The following is a 23,181-nucleotide window of genomic DNA, read 5'->3' as shown; positions in this document are numbered from 1 at the left end:
GCTGTCATTGTGTCATTGTGTGCCAATTTCAGCAGACACTTCACAGAAAAAAAGATTTAGTGTGTTTGCTCTGTTAAAACTTGCATAAAGCTAGCTCTGCCACATTGGGGCCACATAAATTGCACAGAAAGCCCCACATCACACACACAGAAATACAAAAGCTGTCCTCAAATTTTCATCTTAAACTTGTATTTTAAGGTCTAATATGTGCATATGTGCCCACTTTAATACAAGAAATCTGGAAGAGTAGGCTACATAAGAACACATTTTGGTTTGCCAGGTTGTTAAACAAATTCTTAGACTGATGTTTTTCCCCTTTATTTGATAATAATGCAGACTAAAATGTCATTATTCCATTAATAAATACTTAATTATTTGTTTAATAAATGGATTTTGTCCAGCTCTGCTGCAAGGTACACTGACATAATTCACCTCAACACAGAAATGTTTATTTTTAATGGCTTGTAACTAAGCTATAAAACATAAGTAAATTATAGTATATTATCCATCTAATAAACTATTGCTTATGAAACATTCATAAAAAGTTTTAGAAAGTGGCACCAGTATAAAGGCTTAGAGCTGATGTGACGGCATATGAAACATTTCAGGGGGTCCAACACTCATTATCATAAATGATATTCCTCACTACAATCTGAAATCCTATCTTATCTCAGTTTAGAATGACATTTAGGATTTTTGGTATTACAAAATAACTACTGCATTTAGGAAATGCATGTTATTAGGATAGGAATGTAGTTGTTACAGAACCATTCTAGGGATTTCTCAAGTTAGGAATTCTAAGTAAGGATGGCATTAGTCCACTGTATATCATATATAACAAGTTCCTTCCCAAGATCATTTTGAAAAGCCACGCTCGCTGCGTCCAGAGCAGATGATTGTGATTGGTTTAAAGAAATGCAAACAACCCCTGACCATTTTTTTTCTTATCCAGAAATGTTGTGTGGAAGGGCCAGACCTTCCTCCGCAGCGCTGTGGAGATAGGTCTGGCAATGCGAGACTAGGTTGGCATAAACCTATTCCTAAATTCAGAGTAACTGTCAAAAATGGCAGCTGCACTGTTGTTAGGTATGTATGGCAATTGCAATGAAGATGGGGAACGCCATGAACACCGAAATATAATGATTGAAAGGCAACACACACTGTATGATGACGTATTTTTCTAGAAAGTGTACAAGCGAGTGACATATTGACAAATGTCCAGAAGTGTGCCAACAAAAAAATCAAATGATTATACTGCTATGAATATGGAATTGATAAAGCAAATTATAGATGTAATTATTGAGCCTTTTACCTATATCTGTAATTTGTCATTTATTTCAGGGATATTTCCAGATTGTATGAAAATAGCTAAAGTAATTCCATTGTTTCAAAAAGGAAATAAATCTGAATTCTCTAATTATAGACCAATATCATTACTTCCACAGTTCTCTAAAATTCTGGAGAAGTTATTTGTGATTAGACTGAATACATTTCTAAATGAATTTAAGATTTTAAGTAATAGCCAATATGGGTTTTGTCCTGATCACTCAACTGCTACAGCAATTATGGAACTAACTGAAGAAATTACCAATGCTATAGACAAAAAGCACTATTTAGTAAGTATCTTTGTGGATCTTCAAAAAGCGTTTGATACGCTGGACCACAAGATATTGTTGCATAAATTATATAAATACGGTATCAGAGGTGTGGCACACCAATGGGTTACCAGTTATTTAAAAAACAGAAGTCAGTTTGTTGAAATTGACAATATAAAATCTAAAAATTGTAATATAACTTGCGGGGTACCACAAGGATCGGTCTTAGGACCTATACTTTTTCTACTGTATGTAAATGACATTGTGTCTGTGTCACAGTTACTTAGGTGCATTCTGTTCGCGGTCAATACCACTTTATTAAAAAATATAAAAAGATGTCCTACAAATTGTAGAGAATGAATTTCAGAAAATTATGAAGTGGTTTAATGCTAATAGATTGTCCCTAAATATCAGCAAAACTAAATTTATGATATTTTGTAGTAAAGGGAAGTATGTTGAAACGTCATTGTTTATTAATGGATTAGAAATTGAAAGGGCACATGCGATTAAGTTTCTAGGTATTATGATTGAGGAACATTTGACATGGAAATCACATATTGATAATATCAAAGTAAAGGTATCCCAAATAACAGCTGTGCTGTATAGAGTTAAAGATTCTCTAAATAAGAATGCATTGTTTTTGTTGTACAATTCATTGATTGTTCCATATCTGACTTATTGCATTGAAGTGTGGGGAAGTGCCTGCAAAACATACATTAATCCAATTATACTTTTACAGAAAAGAGCGATTAGAGTTATCAGTGGAAGTGGATACAGAGATCCAACTAATCCTTTATTCATACAACTAAAAACATTGAAATTTAATGAATTAGTAGAATATAACCTTCTAAAAACTATGTATAAAGCCCATCTGGAAAGTTTACCAAATAATTTGCAAAATAGATTCTCTAAGATGAAAAGTAGATATGAACTAAAAGGTACTGATGTTTTTACAAAACCCAGGTTCCAATCGGCTGTAAAGGAAAAATGTGTCACAATCAAAGGAGTCAGTTTGTGGAACGGTCTTGATTGTAGAATTAAAACTTCAAAGTCCATCTATGTGTTTAAGAAGTGTGTTAAATTATCAATGTTGCAGAAATATAATACTGCGGAGTAGCAGATCAAATTTATTGATGTATTTTGTGTTGATGTCGTAGAAAAAGAGACGTCTGCATGAGGCAGCTCAAATGACCTGGAACTGTAAATGATTTTGTGTTGATAAGGGGCAGACATTATAAGTTTTACTTCTTTCTGCTCATTTTCATTCATGTTAAATGCTGTTGTTGCATTTGTTTTTAAATGAATGAAATACATGAATAAATAAAAAAATAAAATAAAAAAATTTCCTGGACCATGTATTAAAGGTATTATATCGACTGCCAAGACAATTCATTTTGAATTTGATTGCTTGAAGATGTGGAGGAAGGCAATGGTGGTGCAGTGGTGGTGCAACTGGAAGGAACACCAGAAACAACTTAATAGAAACATATTTCACTAGATAAGATAAATAAGTAAATACAGACTAGAAAATTGGAATGACAATGAAGTTTCATTTGATTTAAAACAGTCATGAACAGATGAGTGCCAACTGAAGAACGGAATTTATAGTTTGTATTAGTTAGGATTTCTTCAGTTAAGATAAGATGACTGAGATAGGATAGGACACAGAGTGCCATGAGTTTAGGAATTTCCTCTGTCTTTGAAACTTATGTTAAGATAGGAGAAGCAGTTAGGATATTTTTATGTAATGAGGCCCCAGGGTCTTCAGCATTAAAGTGCCCTTAAATCATAATTTATGTAACCTGCTTCTTAAGATCACAATCCAATAAGTGTATACGCGGCATTCCTTTCCAGATGAAAGGTGTACATTCCATCACACACACACACACACACACACACACACACACACACACACACACACACACACACACACACACACACAAACCAGTTAGAGAGATCTGCTCCTTTCATGTATAATTGTGGTCAAGCATTTCTTGTTAACAGTAATAAAACTGCATTGTTAAATTTAACTCCAGCCATTCAAACAAGGCTTGTAGGTTGTGGTTATTTTCCAGCCAAAGAATCAGTTACTCACCTGTTCTGTGTGAGAGGAATGTACCTAATAATCTGATAGGCTTAAATCCAGTGACCCGATGTAACTGTAACTCTGCTTTCCTCCCAATCTCTGTCTGCTTTATCTCTTGACCACTTTCTATCTCTTTCTGTCTTTTAGACAACTTTCTATGCTGATCAGAGGCTGTAACATTAGTGGGAAAAAAAGCAACGGACGGAATATTGAAGTGAAATTACCCACTCAGAAACAAACAATATTTATGTGCAGTATATTCTAATAGATACTCATTACTCAGCTGCACCCATGTCGTTGACACGCTTTTCACTTCTCCAGAGGCCTGGCTGACGTCATGTCATGCCCGCTCCTCTTGTTTACTGCCAGCTACTTCTTAAAATGCAGTTGATAATTTAGTTAGAAAAGGGACACTTAATGTGGTTCAACCTACAGAAATGTATTGACTGAAAATGTAGACTACTTGCATAGCTAAAGGCTTGTAAATTTCTTCTTATATTGGAATTTGTATGATGTAAAAGTTTTAGTATTACTTATCCACCACTTAAAACTTGTTTAACTGCTGCCTGTGTAATCTTTTATACGGAAGTACTGCCAAAGATTGCTACAGTGAATAAAGTTGCAATTTTTCTCACAAAACTGTTGCTTAAATGTATGTGTATAGGATTGACTGTATAGATATAATACAATTATTTTTTATGAATAGTATATATCAATAAGGCCCATGGTGGGCATGGCCGGATTATGAGGAAATGGGCCGCTATACAAAAGGTCCCACCATTTTAGGAGCAAGACACAGACTTTGTGATGCTTTTGCCTCTTTTTTGTTGTTTTGCGTGTCTTTGTAGTTGTATACATCTCTCTGTGGTGTTGTGTCTCTTTGTGGTTGTTTTGCCCATTTTGTAGTTAGTTTGTGTCTCTTTGCAGTTGCTTAACATCTCTTTGTAGTTGTTTTATGTTTCTTTGTGGTGTGGCACTTTAGGCTCCTGGGCCTGGGCCTGTGTCTGTGCCTGGTACACCTGTTCGGGAATGAATCAATAATAGTGGGAATACAGTATAGCATACTGCTTGTAGTGGTTACATGTTTCGAATGTAGGCCTACTGTATGTGGCCTAAAGGGGGCAGTATCTAACAACAACACTGAACCTAATTAGTGTTAAAATCACAGCAACTCTATGACGGCTGGCCAGTCAAAGCTTTGACAGCACTCCAGTCCAATCCCATAACAAAGGAACAATAACCACACATAAACCAGTCTGGATGGATGCTTGATATGTAGTAGTATTTTGCCAACAAAGCGTAACATCTAATGGCAGCAGCTATTAAGACCCTGTCCCTCTTGTGACAACTTTCCACCTTAAACAGATGGATGTGAAAACAGCCTTCTAGTGTCAAGCTCAGACTTTAATTATTAGGCCCAAGTATTGAGAGGTCTCAGCTATGTAAAAGACAATATTAACACAGCTTTGAAAGAACAATTTGCAGTTCATTGTGTCATTTTAGCATTCAGATACCTGGAATACCTGCAACATAACTTTGGAATTTGCGCATAAAGACTTGCGACTTGACTTGAACTTGCTCTAAAGGACGTATAAATAAATACTTACTCTGAAATGACTTGAGACTTGACTGTGGTTTAAAAAAATATGGTCAATTAAACTAAATATGGTATCCCTAATTCTCATAATAAAGTTCACACTGCTTGTGGTTAAACAAAATAATATATTTATATTAAAACTCTATGTTTATATCTGTTTAAAAAAGTGTTCCTTAATAACCACATTATCATTATTTACACACAACCGACCAGTGGTCCTGTTCCCATCCCCCATCTCAAAATCAAAACATAAGTACATGTGCGCAGTCCTCTGTCACGTGTGGAAGAAAGCCTCGACAAAACTTAATGGATAAAGAGAAATAATTGATTGACAGCCTTTGCAAGCAAATCAGCGACGCGACTCTGGGTAGCAACAAGCTAAATACTGACGTTTCATCCAATCAGAGAGCATCAGGGGGGCGTGGACGAATTCCAGTGTCCGCACTGTGTTTACTTCCGTCAATATTTCCAGCAAGCAGCAGAGCAGCGAAGAAGAAGCAGAAGCACTGACAGACGATACACAACAAAGGAGTCACTTAAGGTTTGTTTAGCCGTTTTGTAGAAATGTCCAACTCTGTTATAGTGCAGTTGAGATTCTTTATTTTCTTCTTGTGGCGATTATATGCGTTGAACCAACTGACAGCTTGAATATCTAATTTTGTTTTACCGTTAAGCGTTGAAACGATTTGAACAGCGTTTGCTAATGCTGTTTTTTTTTTTTTTTTTTTTTTTTTTTTTTAAACAAATGCTAAAGTTAAATGCGTCATAGTCGATGTCAGGAGTGTCATCAAAGCAATATGGCTTAGTAGGTCATTTTGCATCCTAGTGTTTACCCGTAATATAGCGATTACATGCTCAATAAACGTTTATAAATCTAATGGCACTCTTGTTTATTTGGCAGTTGTTGTCAGACAGTAACCTGATATGAACATGTACCTATTTGTAGACTGCAGACTAAAACTATGGCAGTAAAAATAGGCCATGATAACATTTATTGTTGAAATTTTGATATTACAGTTTTTTTAGCATTGAAATATTTAGAAAATCTGAATGTATGTGTTTTAAGTTCTTCTCTTTGAATGCCCAAAAGGCCATTTTAACTGGTGCAATTTCGAAACTCAAGTTTGAATCTTTCACCTTGAATTTTAGTGTTTAATTTTCACTTTATTCCTTGATTTGAATTTAAAGAGGGGAAAATGAATTTGAGCAACTTAAAGGAACACGCCGACTTATTGGGAATTTAGCTTATTCACCGTAACCCCCAGAGTTAGACAAGTAGATACATAAGCTAAATTCCCAATAAGTCGGCGTGTTCCTTTTAAATAAAGTTTTTAGAAAATATTTTTTTTAACCCATGAGAGGACTAGGTCTGAGCAATATGGAGAAAATCAGATATCACGGTATTCTTGACCAAATACCTCGGTGTCGATATTGCAACAATATTATAGGGTTGACAATTGGTGTTTTTACAAAATATTTCCACAATTAGAATTTGGATAAATAATCATCAATAATGTGGATATAATGACTATGTGGTTAAAGGAAAATAATAGAACAGCTAGAACAGTCTGGTATGTTCAGAAAATGACATCACTTTACTGTAATGCAGCCTTTAAAACCAGGAAAAGACAACATGTAAGCCATATTACACTATCCAAAATATAAGACAGTATCTAGTCTCATATCACGATATCGATATAATATCAATATATTGCCCAGCCCTAAACCCAACATTAAGTATTAAGTAGTTACTTCATTTTCAATTAGGTATTCATCTGCTCATTATGGCCTTTCTTTTCCTCCAAAGAGCCCAGAGCACAAAGACAAATCCTGCATCTTGTTCTCTGCTCACAGTCCCCCCTCCCAGCTAAAATGCCTTTCTTGGGCAAGGACTGGAGGTCGCCAGGATGGAGCTGGACAAAGACAGAGCATGGATGGAAGAGGATTATCTTCTATGGACACGAGTTGGAAGATAGCAACAGAGAGATACACTTGAAAGAGTAAGTAATATCTTGTTCACCTTTGTCATCCATATCTGCCTTTAATGGCATTGTTATTCCAGTGTCAAACTTGATATGGTTAATAAGTCAGTGTGTTATCAGGTTAGATTGAACTTAACTGACTGTAAACACATTTTTTAAATATATTACAAAACCCAGTACACAGTTGCCACATGCATTTAAGAATAAAACTATATTGTCCATATAGTCGTCAGTAGTTTGCTGTGCTTAGATAAATTTCTACAAGCATGCAGTAGTATATGCTAGGACTGGATGACGTGGATATAAATATGTATTGACTTTTACTAGTATCATATCTTGATTATATAATTAAAATGTGTGACGTAAAGAAAATATAAGTAATGATTCTGAGTAAAATTGAATTAAAAACTACTACAATTACTAAAAACAATTAATTTGTGGAGTTTTTCCTTTCACATTTGAGTTTTGTCTGATTTAAATTAACAGTATCACAGTTCATTGCATTGGATACCAACTTTATTACAGGTTTTAATATGTGATATATCTTAAAAACATAATGATATTAATTTCAACCATATTCTCCAGCCCTCTTCTTTACATAATCTGCCTTCACCTTTGGCTTATAATAATAAATTACATTAAGGACTACTGTATTAAATAAGAACTGCATTATATTCAGAGCCCAGCATGTATTTAATCAAATGTAATCGAAGTAGATATTTTGTATTGTACTTTATTTGTTACATTTTATTCTGACTCCTAATAGATTCAGAGATTTGAGTCATTACAACATGTAACACAGCTGAACAACAATGTAGTATTACAAAAACTTAAATAAATTGATAACTAAAATACATAAGCAACTCCAAATTACAGTGTATTTTTTCCCAAGTTCATCAGAACTGGTTTGCTCAGAATCTAGCCAAGAGTAGATTAGATATTATTAGCCCTGCAACTCTTGTTTAAAATTGAACTCCTAAAATGATTGGTTTCTTCTGCCAGGGCTCACTTTGAGTGTTGACTTGGTTGTCAGACTTCCAACCCCCACAAAATACCTCAAAAGTATTTCAGAGAGAGCATTTTCTGCTTCTTAAACAGAGGATAGTAGAAAAGCTCACATAATATAAAGGGAAAGAGATGGGGTTAGACATGCAACAGAGGCTGTATCTTGTGGTTGCATAGTCTTTGTCTTAGACCTCTAAACTACCAAGACTGGGTTTTAGCGATGACTGAAAAGGATCTGTTTTGACCATGGATTGTTGATGTTTGCTGTGGTTGATGTATTTATGTGAGTTACAGTATGTTTTTAATGCCTGTCTGCAAACTAAATTTACTTTTTTGTAGAAATGTTTAATAGATTAGTGGGAAAAGGAATAACGTCAGGCAGTCAGTAGATAATAACAAAGGAAAATGTGCACTGACCACAACTGCTGTACTCAGACCCAGAAAGAAAAAAAAAATTGCGCCAACAACTCTTATCAGGGCTAAAGCAGAGAGTCTTTGATGAGGGGATTTGCATCCCACAATTGCAGCCTGTTATTGCCAAAGGGGTGTCATGGCAACAGACAGAGTTGAGTATAGGGTTGGGTTTACTCAAGAGGCAAATTTTACATGATACTTACAAACCTCTTAGTTTATCATGTTAAAGAAAAGATAAATATTCAAAATAATTGAGGTGGAGCTTCTCAGCCCAATAGAGGAAGATATTTTTGCGTTGACTTATAAGATAGCTCTTTGTTTTTTTTTGTTTTTTACCTTATTGTGGATCAGAATCTGAACTATTAAGGTCAGGTGTTTTTGTGTGTGTGAACTGAGTTTATTCTGCAAACTCTCCCCTCAAAGCAATACACACACATTCTTGTTGTTTATGGGCACATATTCGAAAGAAGTCCTGCAACCTGGTTGTTGTATATAACCTGTTGTAACATAGTGACACTGACTTAACCTGCCAAGGCCTGTGTCATTATTGAAAACTAAAGATTCCGTAGTATTGGGTAATTGTTCGTGTTTTCATCAAGTTAGGTTTTAGTTGTGGTAAAGACTCAGGAAACAGGATTATAACTGATGTCTGACTTCTTAAATGACTTAATATCTTTAATGAACACAATGCTCAGCTGTGTTGTTCCATCACTCCAGAGACAGGAGAGTGTACTACCTCACAAACTATGATTGTCAGGGCACAGTGGAGTAAGCCTTTATATAAAACTACAGTAAAAACATGTTGGTGTAAGGCATGTTTTTTAGATTCCTGAAATCCTATATAGTGCCAGACCAGCACAGAAAGTTACAGAAACTCAATATTGAACTTCTTGTTCAGGATCTGTCTCTTGGAGTTACTTTTGGATGTTTGGAACTGGTGCATCATGTAAATCCTGGAACAGGGGTTGCTGCTTGGAGTTGTGTGATGAATGTTACCATACATACATGCCAGTTCTTCTGATGGGTGCACCCAAAAAACTACTACGGTCAAATGCCTGCTGTGCACTTTTAAAATACTGTCCCTCTCAGAGGCGTTTAGTGGGTTTAAAGACTTAACAACCACTGTTTGTTGAAAGCAGCTGAACTAAAACAAGTTATCCTATTTCAGGCCTTCTGGTCTGTATTACATGTGGCCCTGTGGGCAGTCTGGGTTGCCTCCAAGCAGGAGGTTTTGCCTTGTTATCTGCAGGAAACATGTTTTGTTTTGACGCATGCCAATTTACAATGAGTCGTCACATAAAAGGAGAGAAAAAAGGAGGGTCCCATTCTTAGGCTACATCTACACTACTTATTTATCCGTTTTAATATTTTTGTCTGCTCCTTCTTTATATAGTATATGTGTTGAGGGGTTGTGTGGTCCTGTGAGGCTTACTATTTCTGTCATTAGTTTGTTCATACTGTACATGGCGTCAGCCTCTTCCCCCTGTTTAGGAGATTGGGCCAGGGCCTAACTTAGCTGCAGGGGTTACAATCAAACATGATAGCTCATTTTGCTTTTAAGGACCAGAGCAATTGATTTTCTGACTACAAGGTACAAGTTAGAATTATTTTATTTTTACAGTGGGAGGAAATTGGGTATTACAATTCATAAGAACAAATACAATTTTAAAAAGACATAAAACAAGTGCAAAGACAGTTTAGTAAAGTCGCATCATAGATGTAAAGATGTGCCTCCTTTCATCAAAAACAATTAAGTAAAAATGCACATAAAAGAAATACTTATTACCGGGTATAATACAAATCAAACTGTAAACTCACAAGTTTGTTGTTGCAGTGTTCAGCAGGGATAGAAAGATACACTAACCATTTGACTAGCACGCCTCACTTAAACAGTAAGCAGGACGCTGATGTCCTGCTGGTGCTAATGGGGTGAAGGATGGAAGCTCAGCACCAGTTGGTGATATCTCCCTCAAGTCACAGTGTCGCCTCTTCTATTGATCAACTAACAGTACCTCACAGTGTCACATTAGCTTGTCAGCAGTCTTGCTCAGCAGTCTTTTCACAAAAAGGCACAGGACACAACATCAGACAATAACTAATGATGTCATCTGTTCAAATTGGCCGCTCTCCAAATGCAGCTTCACTCAGAAAGGCCAGTGACTTCATGCAACAGTCAGAGGTACACTTGGCAGACCAACACATGGGGCCAGAAAGAAAGTAAAGCATTATGGTGGACACTGGCTTGGCATACTGTATTACAAAAGTAGTTTATGTATTTATATTATTTTCACATCAACAAACCTCTATCACCTATTATGTGCAAACACTCAAGGGCCAGATAGGTACTGGAAAGTTGAGTATTTGACCCTCACTTTACTGTCAATTTCTGTAAGAAATAATTTGTCTGACACTGTATGAATTGCCTTGATTGTTAAGTCAACTTGCATTTGTCAAAGCATGTCATAAATGAAACTTGAATGCATCTATCTAACAGTGAGTAAGAGTGTAAGAGCTAAATGTTTTCCACATACTATACTATTTGTTTTCTTCCTGGTTTATGTTGACTTCCTACATAACCCTCATCCCTTTAGCTTATGTATTTCAGGATACATTTTAAATATTCACAAACCCTTCGCAACATTCCTGCTGCTCTCTGATGTCTTTTATTGGCTCTGTGGAGGCCGGTGCTCTGCATGCAACCTGTGTTAAAAGGTCAAGCTATTGCATTCCTCACTTGTAACTCACTGTGACAGATTACTGTGCTTGCATGTGTGTTTGTGTGTATGCCATAGCAATTGGATAAATGGATAGAGACGAGAGATTTCTGTATTCCACCTGTTGACTTCACAGTCAGAGAAGCAAAGCCCTGCCTTCACTTATTCTGGAGGGAAAAGTAAATTAGTTTTGGTGTGAAATCATCCAGATTGTGATTGGTGAAGTAAGATTTCCTCCAGCTTCTCAAAGCTCACGAACAGAACATAGCCCTTGTATTTTCAGAAGAATAAATACCCTGTTGCATTCAAGTGTTTCTATAGATAATTAGAAAATATGTTTGCAGGTGGGAAGCTGTTGATGGATCATGTCCTTGTTGCTAGGCTAGTTGGTTTGGGCACCTGTGCAGACAGGTGGTTTAGCTCTATGACTGCAACTTACAATTATCTTCATTATCGATTTATCTGCCGATTATTTTCTAAATTAGTTTTTTTTTTTTTTAAATATGCCCATTAAAATGTTTTTGAGCCCAATCATAGGTACTCCTATTGCTTGTTCATTGCTCAGCTCCGGCACCACAACCACAAATAAAGACAAATAGGCCTGAAATAAATGAAATCACACATTTACACACATTTGTAATTAATCATTCACATATATGATAATAGGAAATAATGTGATGTAGTGGGGATACTTTTGATATCAGCCCCAATACTAATAACACATTGTGACCGTATTATTTCCCAGTACAATCAGCTGACTCTTGTTTGGTAGTTTTGCCAGTTGGGTGCTCAACTTCAGCCAATGGATTATCAATGCTTGGGGAGTCAATCACCAGTCCAGTCCTTTTGATCTGTTAAAGGTCATTAGTATTAGAATGTCTACTTACAGATGAATAGATCTTAGTGCAGATAACAATTACTGCTTCATTGTATTTTATTTTATGTATTTGCGTCGAAAGGAGCCAGTTGAGGTGGTTCGGGCATCTGGTAAGGATGCCCCCTGGGCGCCTCCCTAGGGAGGTGTTCCAGGCACGTCCAGCTGGGAGGAGGCCTCGGGGAAGACCCAGGACTAGGTGGAGGGATTATATCTCCAACCTGGCCTGGGAACGCTCGGATCCCCAGTCGGAGCTGGTTAATGTTGCTCGGGAAAGGGAAGTTTGGGGTCCCCTGCTGGAGCTGCTCCCCCCGCGACCCGACACCGGATAAGCGGACGAAGATGGATGGATGGATGGATGTATTTTATGGAATTATATTTTATTTGCATTAGAAAAAAATATTGCAAGTTTTCATAATAGTAGTACTCTGCAAAGAGACATATTGCACTCCTCAGGCCTCATATCTTCTCAAGGGTATTTTAGGCATCTTTCAGTCCTGTTTAGGAAGGTGATGGTCATTTATATTGCAAGGCACAGTAAGCGAAAAGGTACAAGAGGCTACAGTTTGATGGCTAAGTAGTTGTAGCCTCAAGTATAAAGAGAACATACAGACACAAACTACAAACACAGGTGTTTGCAGCCATAGTTATTGTAGATATATGTAGAACATTAACATATATATTATTTGTTTTGACACATTTGAGAGCAAATGTTAATATTAAATGAAGACATTGATAAGACTCAAACATGCAATGGTCTAGCTGTCATTTCATTAAACTGATTCATTTAGCAAGACTGGATACAAAGAGGTGAGAATGTAGCTCTGCGCTGTTCTGAAGGATTTAAATTCAACAAAAATACCAAGAAATGTGGACAGACCCTCACGAACACACACCCGTGTATATCAAGTTTATTAACATGCTCTCACATGATACATGCTTTCATTTGGGTTTGTGTTGTAGTTGGGCCAATTCAAACCTCCCATGTCAACATATGTGAAGTTGAGGTTAGCTGCCAAAATGTTAAGATCTATCTTATCAGAAATAACAAGCCTACTTATTAATCAAGCAGGCCCAGAATGGCTGCCAGAAATAACAGAGCTCAGATTGAGATCCCAAAACTGTTTGGCCTGTTTTCTGAGAAAATACTGTCCGAGTCACATCTGTGATTCTGTCTCTCAGACTGTGATATATATCTGCCATCTGCTGTGTTTCCTCCATCATAACAGACACTGTGAATCATTATAATGTCATATATCTTGACTACTCTGATTCCTGGTACACCTGTCTTAGCCTGCTTATTATTCCAAATTGTCCAAAATGAAGCAGCTTCAAGCTGCTTTTACTTTCCTGCATATGTGCTGGCTCTGTTAACCCCAAAATACTGCAGCACTTAAACTTCCTGTGCTGGATATATCATGCCATTGCAACAGAGTGATATACAGGACATTATTAAAGAGTCACTGACTTGCTCCAGGCTTTTTTACATTGTACTTTAGTTGCACTGGTGACACTCGCATGCAATGCTATTAACAAATTCCTCCCATGCCTTCTCTGTCTAAACAGGCTCTGCAGTGACAACAAAGAAAATCTGTTTGTTGGAGATGTGTGTGAGCTCGCCACCACAAAGAGGAAAAAGGACCTCTACAACAATAACACCAAATCCCAGTGTGAGTTTCAGCAACATTATTTCAACCTCATAAAAAGTTTGTGGTACGAAAATTAAAGGGGTGATAGAATGATTATATAGGGTATTTCACACTGTTCCTTATGGTCTCCTAATGGGGTATGTAACATTGGTTGGGCTGAAAATGGCCTGGTTGATATTTTATTGGCCCGTATGCATCCCTGTGTTTTGGCACTATTTGTAACAAGAGCTTTTCTTCCAAATATGGTATGGTCATGAATATTTAGATGAGCTGATTGGTTGAGCGAATCCCCCATACACGCACATTAGAGACGTGCGCTGATTGGTTGAGCGAATCCCCAATACGCACACATTAGAGAAGCGACAGAATCTCATATTCCAAACACTGCAATGTTTCATTACCAAATTCACTTCTGAGACTTTTTTATGCGAGAAATCGACTATATAAATCTCAAATATGGGCTGATTTACGAAAATTGATGGCTAATTGCAAATTTGGTAAGACGTGTCGGACTTAAGGAGCTCCACACAGTCCGATGAGAATGCGGCAGCCTGCTGGGCTCCATACCCAAGGCAAAGTCACCCTTTGTGGAAACTGCACTATCAGGGCTCCGCGGCCGTCTGCCGGCATAACTATAATATATTTACGGTTTGAATTTCGTCACGGCACTTATATCACAGCTACCCCAAGGTCTTACAAAGCTAACGTTGTGTCCGTTTTCAATGTAAGACATTTTTATGAACGTCAGGCGTTTTACTAGGAAGAGCAGCTAGCTAGCTGTATGTCCCATTCAATACAATGGGAAAAGATCGCTGCTAGCTAGCTACACTTTCAGCATAACTATAGTAGCTAGCTATATTTACAGTTTGAATTTTGTCACGGCACTTATATCACAGCTATCCCAAGGTCTTACAAAGCTAACAATGGTGTCAGATTTCAATTTAATGAATTTTTGTGAACACTAGCTAGGGGTTTTGTTAGCTGCGACTGTCCGTTTAATCCTATGTGTACAGATTGCGGCTAGTTAGCTTCATTTTCGGCGTAATTCGAGTATATTTACAGTTTGAATTTTGTCACACCACTTATACAACATCTACTTAAAGGTCTTATAAAGCTAACAATGGTGTCCGATTTCAAGTTAATGAATATTTGTGTACTGTAAGGGTTTCGTTAGGTGCGACTGTCCCTTCAATCCTAGCTACGTGTAGCTACAAATCACGGATAGTTAGCTTCATTTTTGGCGTAATCGAGTATATTTACAGTTTGAATTTCGTCACGCCACTTATATAACCTCTACCAAGAGGCGTTTATTTCACCGATTGTTTGTTTAAATAAGTCAACACATTATAATCACACACATTATAAGATATTATATACATTATATATATATATATATATCTCTTCCACCAGTGCAGCCCGTTCTGCTGTATTTATGCCTAGTTCACACTACACGACGTTAGCCCTGATTCTTACAATAATAGTAATAATCTTTATTTTTTAGCACTTTTCAAAACAAAAAACCTTAAAAGGCAAATGCTGTACAAAATGTAAAACAAAAAAGTATTAAAAAACAAACCTATCTAGCAAGAAAACAAGACTCTCAAGAAACGCTTAAGATTATGCAAATTAAGGCAAATATTAAAAATTCAAGGGAAAGTCTTCTAGTGTGCCCCTTTAATAACTACTGTGACATTCCCACAATATGTGTTCCTCCTGTCAAGAGAAACAATCTTCTAGTGAGACAAAGCAATCATGCACAAGGTCTCCTTGCATTTTTGCAATAGCAGTTGGGTTGCACTCCGTTCTATGCTCCAATTGCTCCAAAGCCCCCATCCCTTGATTCCTTCAGGCTCCATCAGCTACAGTATGTTGTGATCAGCATTCTCCCAGTCTTCAAAGGCTGGTGGTGTATATGCCTCAGACCTGCGCTTGCGGAGGAAGTTATGGAAGCATAGGGAGGCCATAGATATCTTAACCACCTTCTTTGGCTCTAAGCATATGATGGACCTGAAAACTCTCAACCTGTTTGCAAGAATGTCAAATGCATTTTCTTCCACTTTCTGTGCCCTAGAGTAGTAGTAGTTTATTACCCCTTAGCTGTGGGCCGTCTGCCTGAATGGATACGGCTACATGAGGTCAGCCCTTAGGGGGATATGCATCATCAGCCACAAACATGTATGGCATCATTATGTCGGAGTAGGGCAAAGGCTCAGGCGGAGGCAAGTCCATCAGGCCCTGGTCCATCACTTTGTGCAGGTCAGAGTAAGCGAACACTTACCCTACCTTGGTTACGCAAACTAGCGTAGATGAACTTATAGTTTGCATCCACAGCAGCCATCCTTACCACAGAGAACAACCCTTGTAATTACGGTAGAGGTTTTCGTTAAGCGCACCAAGGCAATGTGGAAACTGCAATTTCAGTTCAAAGTCCCGGGCTGTTGTCCGCCATTCTGCCTCTGTTGATGGTGTCTAGCAATAGAAGAAAAGAACAGTTAAGGCTAGGAGTTAAACTGCATTTAGTACACTGATTCTTATATTTGACAGATGATTAAAAAAAAATACATGTCTGCAGTACTGTGCAAAGCAATTCACAAATACTGTAACTCTTACATTATGATTACAATGTAATTACATAAAAAAAATATATATTGTGAGATGAGACCTTGGCAATATTGCTTAACAGAGCATATTATTTTTGTGTCTACAGTAAGTGGTAACAAGAAATTACCATCAGGAAGTCTTTTTCTATGACCTGGTACAGAGCGACACAGGTCTCCATAACTATTTTTTGAAATAGTGCAATTCTGTACTGGAAGCTGAGGGACTTGAATGATTCACCTACATCAGAAATAAATAAAATCCTTAAATAAGCAGAAACCAACATTTAAAATGAATAATAGCTAATGAATGTGATATTATCCCTGTAAGGTCCACAGTCGCAAAATGACATACATGACTTTTAGGTATACATAGACGTCTTATTGTTGCAGGCAGACATGATGTTTTGGGGGACTGTTGTGGCATTGTTCAGGCACAGGTAAGAATGTTGTTTTTTGTGCTTTACAGGGTTATTGTGATTTGGCTGTGGAAGACTCACCTGTTGCCAAAAACCGCAAGGTCAAAGATAAATGCTCTGTCAGGGATATTGCCAGTCTCATTTTAGTGTCCTGCTTTGTTATAAGGTGTTGGACCTTCCCCAGCACGAAATCAAACTCATCTGTTGTCATCCGCAGCAGCTCCGTGAACCCAGCCTCCCCATGCATTTATTTGTAACGTTATAGGGGCACACATATGGTTTATATGATGTGGAAATAGGTCTGACAATACGAGACTAGGTTTATAATAGAATACATTGGCATACACACCAGCTTTTTAGTATCTGTAACCTTGTCCTCCTTGCCGAACCACAACGCGGCCAGGAAACTAAATGCATTTTCATTGCAAACCTATTTACTGTTATTTACCTACATCTCTCTCTGCAGAACAGACAACCCTTGCTGCCCACACATCCTAATCTATCCTTCCACCCATTTTCTTTTCTTTGTTTTCTTTATCGCTGTTGTTCCAAAAATGGATGTCCACCAGAAGGCAAATTCTATAGTTGGGGAGGTTATGATGTTCAGTGTTTGTTTAAACTGTTGCAGTACGGTTTTGAGTCAACAAAGTGACAAAATGCACCATGAGCCAATAATGATTTTTATAAAGGTAATATAATAACATTTACATCAAAACACTTTAATAAATGAACTCTGCTAACTAATGTGTTTGTTTGTTTTTTCCTTGTCCAGTTGTTTTCACGGATAAATGGATCTATGTGCAGAAAGGGAGCACGAAAGAAGTGAGTGCTGCAGCTGTTACAAGAAAATTTCACATGAAGGGTTTGTTGTCTGTTGATTGAAACATATTTGTATTTGAAATAAATAATGATTTAATAAAAATTAATGTGTGTGTATTTTCATATTACCACACAGCGACATGGATACTGCACGCTTGGTGAAGCCCTAAACCGTCTAGACTTTTCCAGTGCCATTCAAGACTTAAGAAGATTTAACTATGTTGCAAAAGTGAGCAAATAATGATCACACATGTTGATTAAGAATCTTTTTGATCGAATTGTTCTTTTCCTCTAACTGTCTTACTCTGTTTTTCTCCCATAGCTTTTCCAGCTAATAGCCAGGTCTCAGCTGACCTCTTTGAGTGGAGCTGCACAGAAAAACTATTTCAATATACTGGAGAAGATTGTACGAAAGGGTAAGGAGACCTGAGGCGGAGATATTGTACAGGCAGACTCTTTTGTCAGCACTCCTGTAGATGCATCCTAGACCTAATTTAGGCTCTTGTTGTGTTAGTAAAAGTGGTTTTATATTTCCCAGAAAGAACATTTCTTTACCAAATGGTCTAAGGCTGAAAATATCCAGAACATGTTGTTTTTGAGACTACTGTTTCGTCACGCCAATATTTTGTGGTTCATGGGATTGCATGTTTCCTCGTGGAGCAAAGTACTGATCTATTCCACCACATATGTGGTGAAACCTATAAGGTAAAGTAATGCTTTTTAAAATCATGCAGTGTTCACTAGAAACTGTGGCTGGTAAGTATTTGTCAATCTTGTGTTTTTTCTTTTTCTGTATTGTGAAATATAGGATCTTTTCAGCAATTAATGTATAAAGGATGCATTTTCCCTACATATAGTTACACGTTACATTTTGGCTGCTAATGTTTTCTTTTTCACCCTAAAATATTGTCTTGTGTTTGTTTTTAAAATTTCACTACTAGTTCTCGACGACCACTACAACCCGCGACTTGTTAAGGATTTGCTGCACGACCTGAGCTCGACATTGCACAGTCTGACCATCCATGTTGGCAGGTGTGTCCTCGTGGGCAACGTAAACATCTGGATGTGCCGACTGGAGACCATTCACAAATGGAAGCAGCAGCTCAACAACCTGCAGATCCCCAAGGTAGAAGGTGTACTGGTGTTTGTTTGTTTGTTTGTGTGTGTACGTGCATGGGTCTGCATGTGTGTATTCCATCCCAAAACTTGCTTTTCAGCATGCTCTGGGCCTCAACACGCATCCAGGTCCAGTTTGAGCTGCCTGTATGTAAATGTGACTTTTAAAAAAGGTAATAGTGCAGTAGGTTTGCATCTACCTCACCACTGCTCACTTTACGTGCTGATCCCACTAAGCTGAATTTAATGGGTGAGCAACATGAAATATGGAATGTGAAGAACTGACAACTAATCTGTTGGACCAGGTAATTTAATGCTCATTAGTGTATGAATTGTAACACATCATTCTCAGTGGGAAAAAAAAACACTCTTGTGATGTAGGAATATTTGAGGTTTTCTTTACAGTCCAGCTCTGAATTTTAATGTGTCAATCTTAATTGTCTCCCCAGCAAATATGCAGTGGCATGTCATTCAACGATTTGCCGCTACATATGCAGAACAAGATCCTCTGCGAGTTATCTGATGCTTATGACATCATTAACCTTGGGCAGGCCACGCCTACTTTGCACAGCCTCAGTGAGAACAGGATACTGTGGAAGAAACTCTGCCACTTTCACTTCTCAGACAAACAGGTGAGAGGACAACATATTTAGTTTAATTAGACATGGATGGTTAGTATTTATAGCTAAATCTGTGATTTTAATAATGCTTTTTAAAAGGAATATGCACAAAACATCCAGAGATGGCTGCTAAGTAGTTTACCAGTTGACCACTAGAGGGCAGAATTGCCCATATTTACTCACATTGATCTGTTTCATCCTCTCTCTCTCTCTCTCTCACTCACTCACTCACTCACTCACTCACTCACTCACTCACTCACTCACACACACACACACACACACACTATCTTGCACACATATAAACACCCATTCAGGATTGGTGTTAATGAGAAATGGTCCTCAATTATATCTAATTACACTTTGCTCCAGTTATAATTACTTTCTTGTCCCCTGGGTTTTAAATTATTATTATTATTTTTTTTTTAAATGTGTCTTTTCTTCCATCCACTCTCAGTTCTGTAGAAAGTTGGTCCTATCCAAGAGTGAAAGTGTGGACTGGAAGCTGATGTACTTCACCCTGAAGAAACATTATCCAATGAGGGAGCAGTACGGCGACACCTTGCACTTCTGCAAACACTGTAGCATCCTCTTCTGGAAGGTAAACAACAAGATAACACACACCTGCAACCACATTCATTTCATGTAGGAAACACCATATGACTAGTCAGTACGGATCATCAGACTGCAAGGAAATTACAAGTTGTTTATTACGTTAAAAGAAGTTCAATAGGTTCAATGCAAGTTTAACTGGTTGGTTCAGCATTAGGGTTAAGGTTATGGCCTTTCAGTGTTGTAGACTGTAGCTTAGTAGAGGCAGAGTGTGTGCACAGTAAATGAAACCTGCAGTGTTTAAAGAGACATTTCTCACAGACCTGAACTCTCTTAAACTGTACGTACATGTGGATCAGACAAGAGAGTCTATCAAGTCAAGTTTCAAGTTTGTACCAGAGCACATTGTATTTCCTTGTACAAAGAGACAAAACACCCATTATCGTTTGGTACACACTGTATCACTTCGAAAGTCTCAGAGACACTTTGGTCCAATCACTCAGCCTCTCTCACGCTGATAGCTGTCTCTAGCATGCCGTGAGAAAGGTATTCAATAGTAAATTGAATCCTGTTTTTATATAGTAAAAAAAACCTCCATGTTCTGTTTATGTAACAGAAACTTATGAGTGACACATATATGCATACATTGTCACTGATGGTTATAGTAATTCTTGTTTTCAGTACAATGGATGCTGTGAACTTGTTTAGCCCATACAGTACATGTTTATGTAGCGATCAGAGGGCAAACAAATGACTTGTCTGCCCTTCATGACACATGTGATCGTACCTTAAACCATGCGTAACATAAAGTTAATAACTTCTGGGGAAGATTTGTATCTTCACAGACTAACAGTACTTGGATTACAAAATGCAGGTGTTCCTACAGTATCTGTTTCCATACTCCTTGCGAATGCGACAATCCTGTCGTCCTCCTTGACTGGTTCCTTATACATTTTTAACCTCTGCCCTCTTTGCGTCCCTCTCCTTGCTTGTCACCCTTCCTTCCTGGCTCTTCTCCTGGTTCCCCTTCTCCCTGATTCTTTAAGGATCGCCACCTCACTTTGTTATTCAAGGTACTTTCCGTCCCATCATGCCATTCTGTTCTCCGTCAGTTTGTCTCATGTTTCCCAGATGGTCTGATTCATATCTTATCTATTTCCATGTGTTAATCTTTGTCTCGTACTGTTCTCAATTTCACTTGATGTCATCACGTTTTGCTCGAGGTGTGTTTAGTAAACAGTGCGGCTTTTTTCGCTGACTTTTAATGGCCTTTAACTGCACTCTTAAAGTTCATAGATTCAATTGAATGTTGAGTCCATGTGTCTGAAAGAAAACTGTCATTTAGTTTAACGTAAATGTTTCTCTGTGTATACTAATGTCCAGGATCCGGTTGCACCAGGCATTTGTAAATCCATCACTAAGTTTGTGTTGAAGGCCTTCCATGATCTTAGTAATTACTGGTTGCTGCATAGCTTTCCTGGATTTCCTGGGCTTCCTCCTTTCTGACAATGTGGTTGTTTACTGTCTTCCAGGACTGTGGCCATCCATGCTCAGCCAACAACCCAGACAGCTGCCTCATGCCCATTTCTCCGCAGCACTTTATTGACCTCTTCAAGTTCTAAAACCTCCGTGTTCTTCAAGCAAAGCGTCCGTTTACTCTTACTTCCAAACCAAGAGTGTGTACGAGACCTCAATGTCATAAACTCAAATACAAAGGGCTTCAACTGAAAGAGATGACTTTTTTATGTCTTCATTTCCTTACGCACAAGTGTTTCTATAAGGCATAGGAAAGATTTAATGTGGATGTTTGTAGATTTTAAGAATGTTGGTGATAGGTGAAATATTAAAGACCATTTATCTTTTTCCTCCTCCTGCATAAATGTTTTGTCTTCTTGACAAAAAATGCTATTTCTAACAGAGGAAATAAAATAATAATATGTAAATGTAATGTGAATATGTGAAAGAATTTATATGTAAAATGAGTTGTTGCATGTTTATGGTAGGTAGGTGGTGATAAATGGTAACACTTTTTAAATGGCAACATTTACAGGGTGGCAGGATAAGATGCCTCATGTGTGGGGTTGAACTATTCTGCCTTTTGCTCCGTTTTGTCCTGGTGGTATTTCTCTGCAATAACTGAATGCATGTCATGTTTGAGTCTATGTTTACTTACTGTATGTTGTCCTTTGGGAATTCTTGCTGTGCTCTGTGTACATTGGAAGTGTCGACCCTAAGAGAAAATAATTTCTTTAGCCGTACAAGTTTTTACAATCGACTTTGTTAGAACTGCCAAGTGACAGACGGAAGAAATGTTAAACCTTATTTATGGGGGGTGGGAGTTTTGTATCCTTCCTCCAACTTTTGTAATATTCATCTGCTATCCCAATACTCTTGATGGTACTATTATGATATATATGGGACAGGAACTAGTTATAAATAAGTAAATATTTCTAAAAACCTGCTTCTGTTCTTCATTTTATACTGTGAGGCTCAGGGACTTTTGTTAACTGTATTAAGATCTTTTTTTAGACTTGACCTAATTGTAGTTTCTGCTTCTTGGATTTGGATATAAATGTCTTTGCACCTTAAACAGCAAGGAAAAATTGTTTGTCATCGGTCACAGGAGCAAAGTTTCCTGATTATTATTCTTCCTCTTAATCTCTAGACTGAATCTTTCTAAAGGCAGTTAAATGGGAATAAACAAGAAATAGATAACATTCATGTGCAAATGTAAATATTTGGTAGTTGTGGCAAAGTGTTGTTTTACAATAACAATAATTTCTTTAGTAAATTTCTTTAGTAATTTCTTTAATGTCTGCTAAATCAAGGTGTAGATTTACTCCAGACTGCAATGTGTTGAATAAAGTAGAGCCAGACAGTCAGACTAGATCTTTATTCTGCTTGAGAAAATGTGACCAAGCTGTTTAGTGAATAAATACAGGATACGGACATCCCTGGAAGTGGACCTGTATCCGTGTTCACTTCTGGCTGCAATGAAGCAGACTTCAGTATCAAACAAATTCAGCAAACCGATAAAAAACTGAGAAAAAGAAGAGAAGCAAACATCAGTGGCATGATGTTTCTCATTCACCTAAAAGAAAAATCGTTGTCTCAGTCCAATACAATATACAGATATGCAAATAGC

The 23,181-nt window shown here is 37.5% G+C and overlaps 1 protein-coding gene across 3 annotated transcripts; it reads left to right on the top strand.

Moving 5' to 3' along the window:
* Positions 1–5,708: 5,708 nt before the first annotated feature.
* Positions 5,709–22,753, top strand: fbxo25 (F-box protein 25). Of its 3 annotated transcripts, none has more exons than XM_028605026.1 (11): positions 5,709–5,819; positions 7,133–7,278; positions 13,834–13,937; positions 17,705–17,754; positions 17,888–17,980; positions 18,074–18,167; positions 18,693–18,877; positions 19,317–19,499; positions 19,942–20,085; positions 21,083–21,109; positions 21,569–22,753. In XM_028605026.1, exons 2-11 carry the CDS (start codon positions 7,151–7,153, stop codon positions 21,656–21,658), a joined length of 1,098 nt encoding a protein of 365 aa, XP_028460827.1. In that variant the 5' UTR covers positions 5,709–5,819; positions 7,133–7,150; the 3' UTR covers positions 21,659–22,753. The 3 variants fall into 3 exon arrangements, with proteins under 3 accessions (XP_028460827.1, XP_028460825.1, XP_028460828.1); XM_028605024.1 differs by having other exon boundaries at positions 7,086–7,278; XM_028605027.1 differs by lacking the exon at positions 21,083–21,109 and having other exon boundaries at positions 7,086–7,278.
* Positions 22,754–23,181: the final 428 nt, after the last annotated feature.

The sequence above is a fragment of the Perca flavescens genome, chromosome 18 (assembly GCF_004354835.1).
Source record: "Perca flavescens isolate YP-PL-M2 chromosome 18, PFLA_1.0, whole genome shotgun sequence".
Lineage (NCBI taxonomy): Eukaryota > Metazoa > Chordata > Actinopteri > Perciformes > Percidae > Perca > Perca flavescens.
Note: the sequence above shows the minus strand (reverse complement) of the source record. Positions and strands in the feature narration are given on the sequence as shown.

Bases quoted from the DNA above. Each gene is read 5' to 3' on its own strand.
- fbxo25 (XM_028605026.1), top strand. From the start codon at position 7,151: ATGCCTTTCTTGGGCAAGGACTGGAGGTCGCCAGGATGGAGCTGGACA. The intron at 20,086-21,082 runs GTAAACAACAAG...TGATTCTTTAAG, and splicing joins GTAGCATCCTCTTCTGGAAG to GATCGCCACCTCACTTTGTT. The intron at 21,110-21,568 runs GTACTTTCCGTC...ACTGTCTTCCAG, and splicing joins ACCTCACTTTGTTATTCAAG to GACTGTGGCCATCCATGCTC.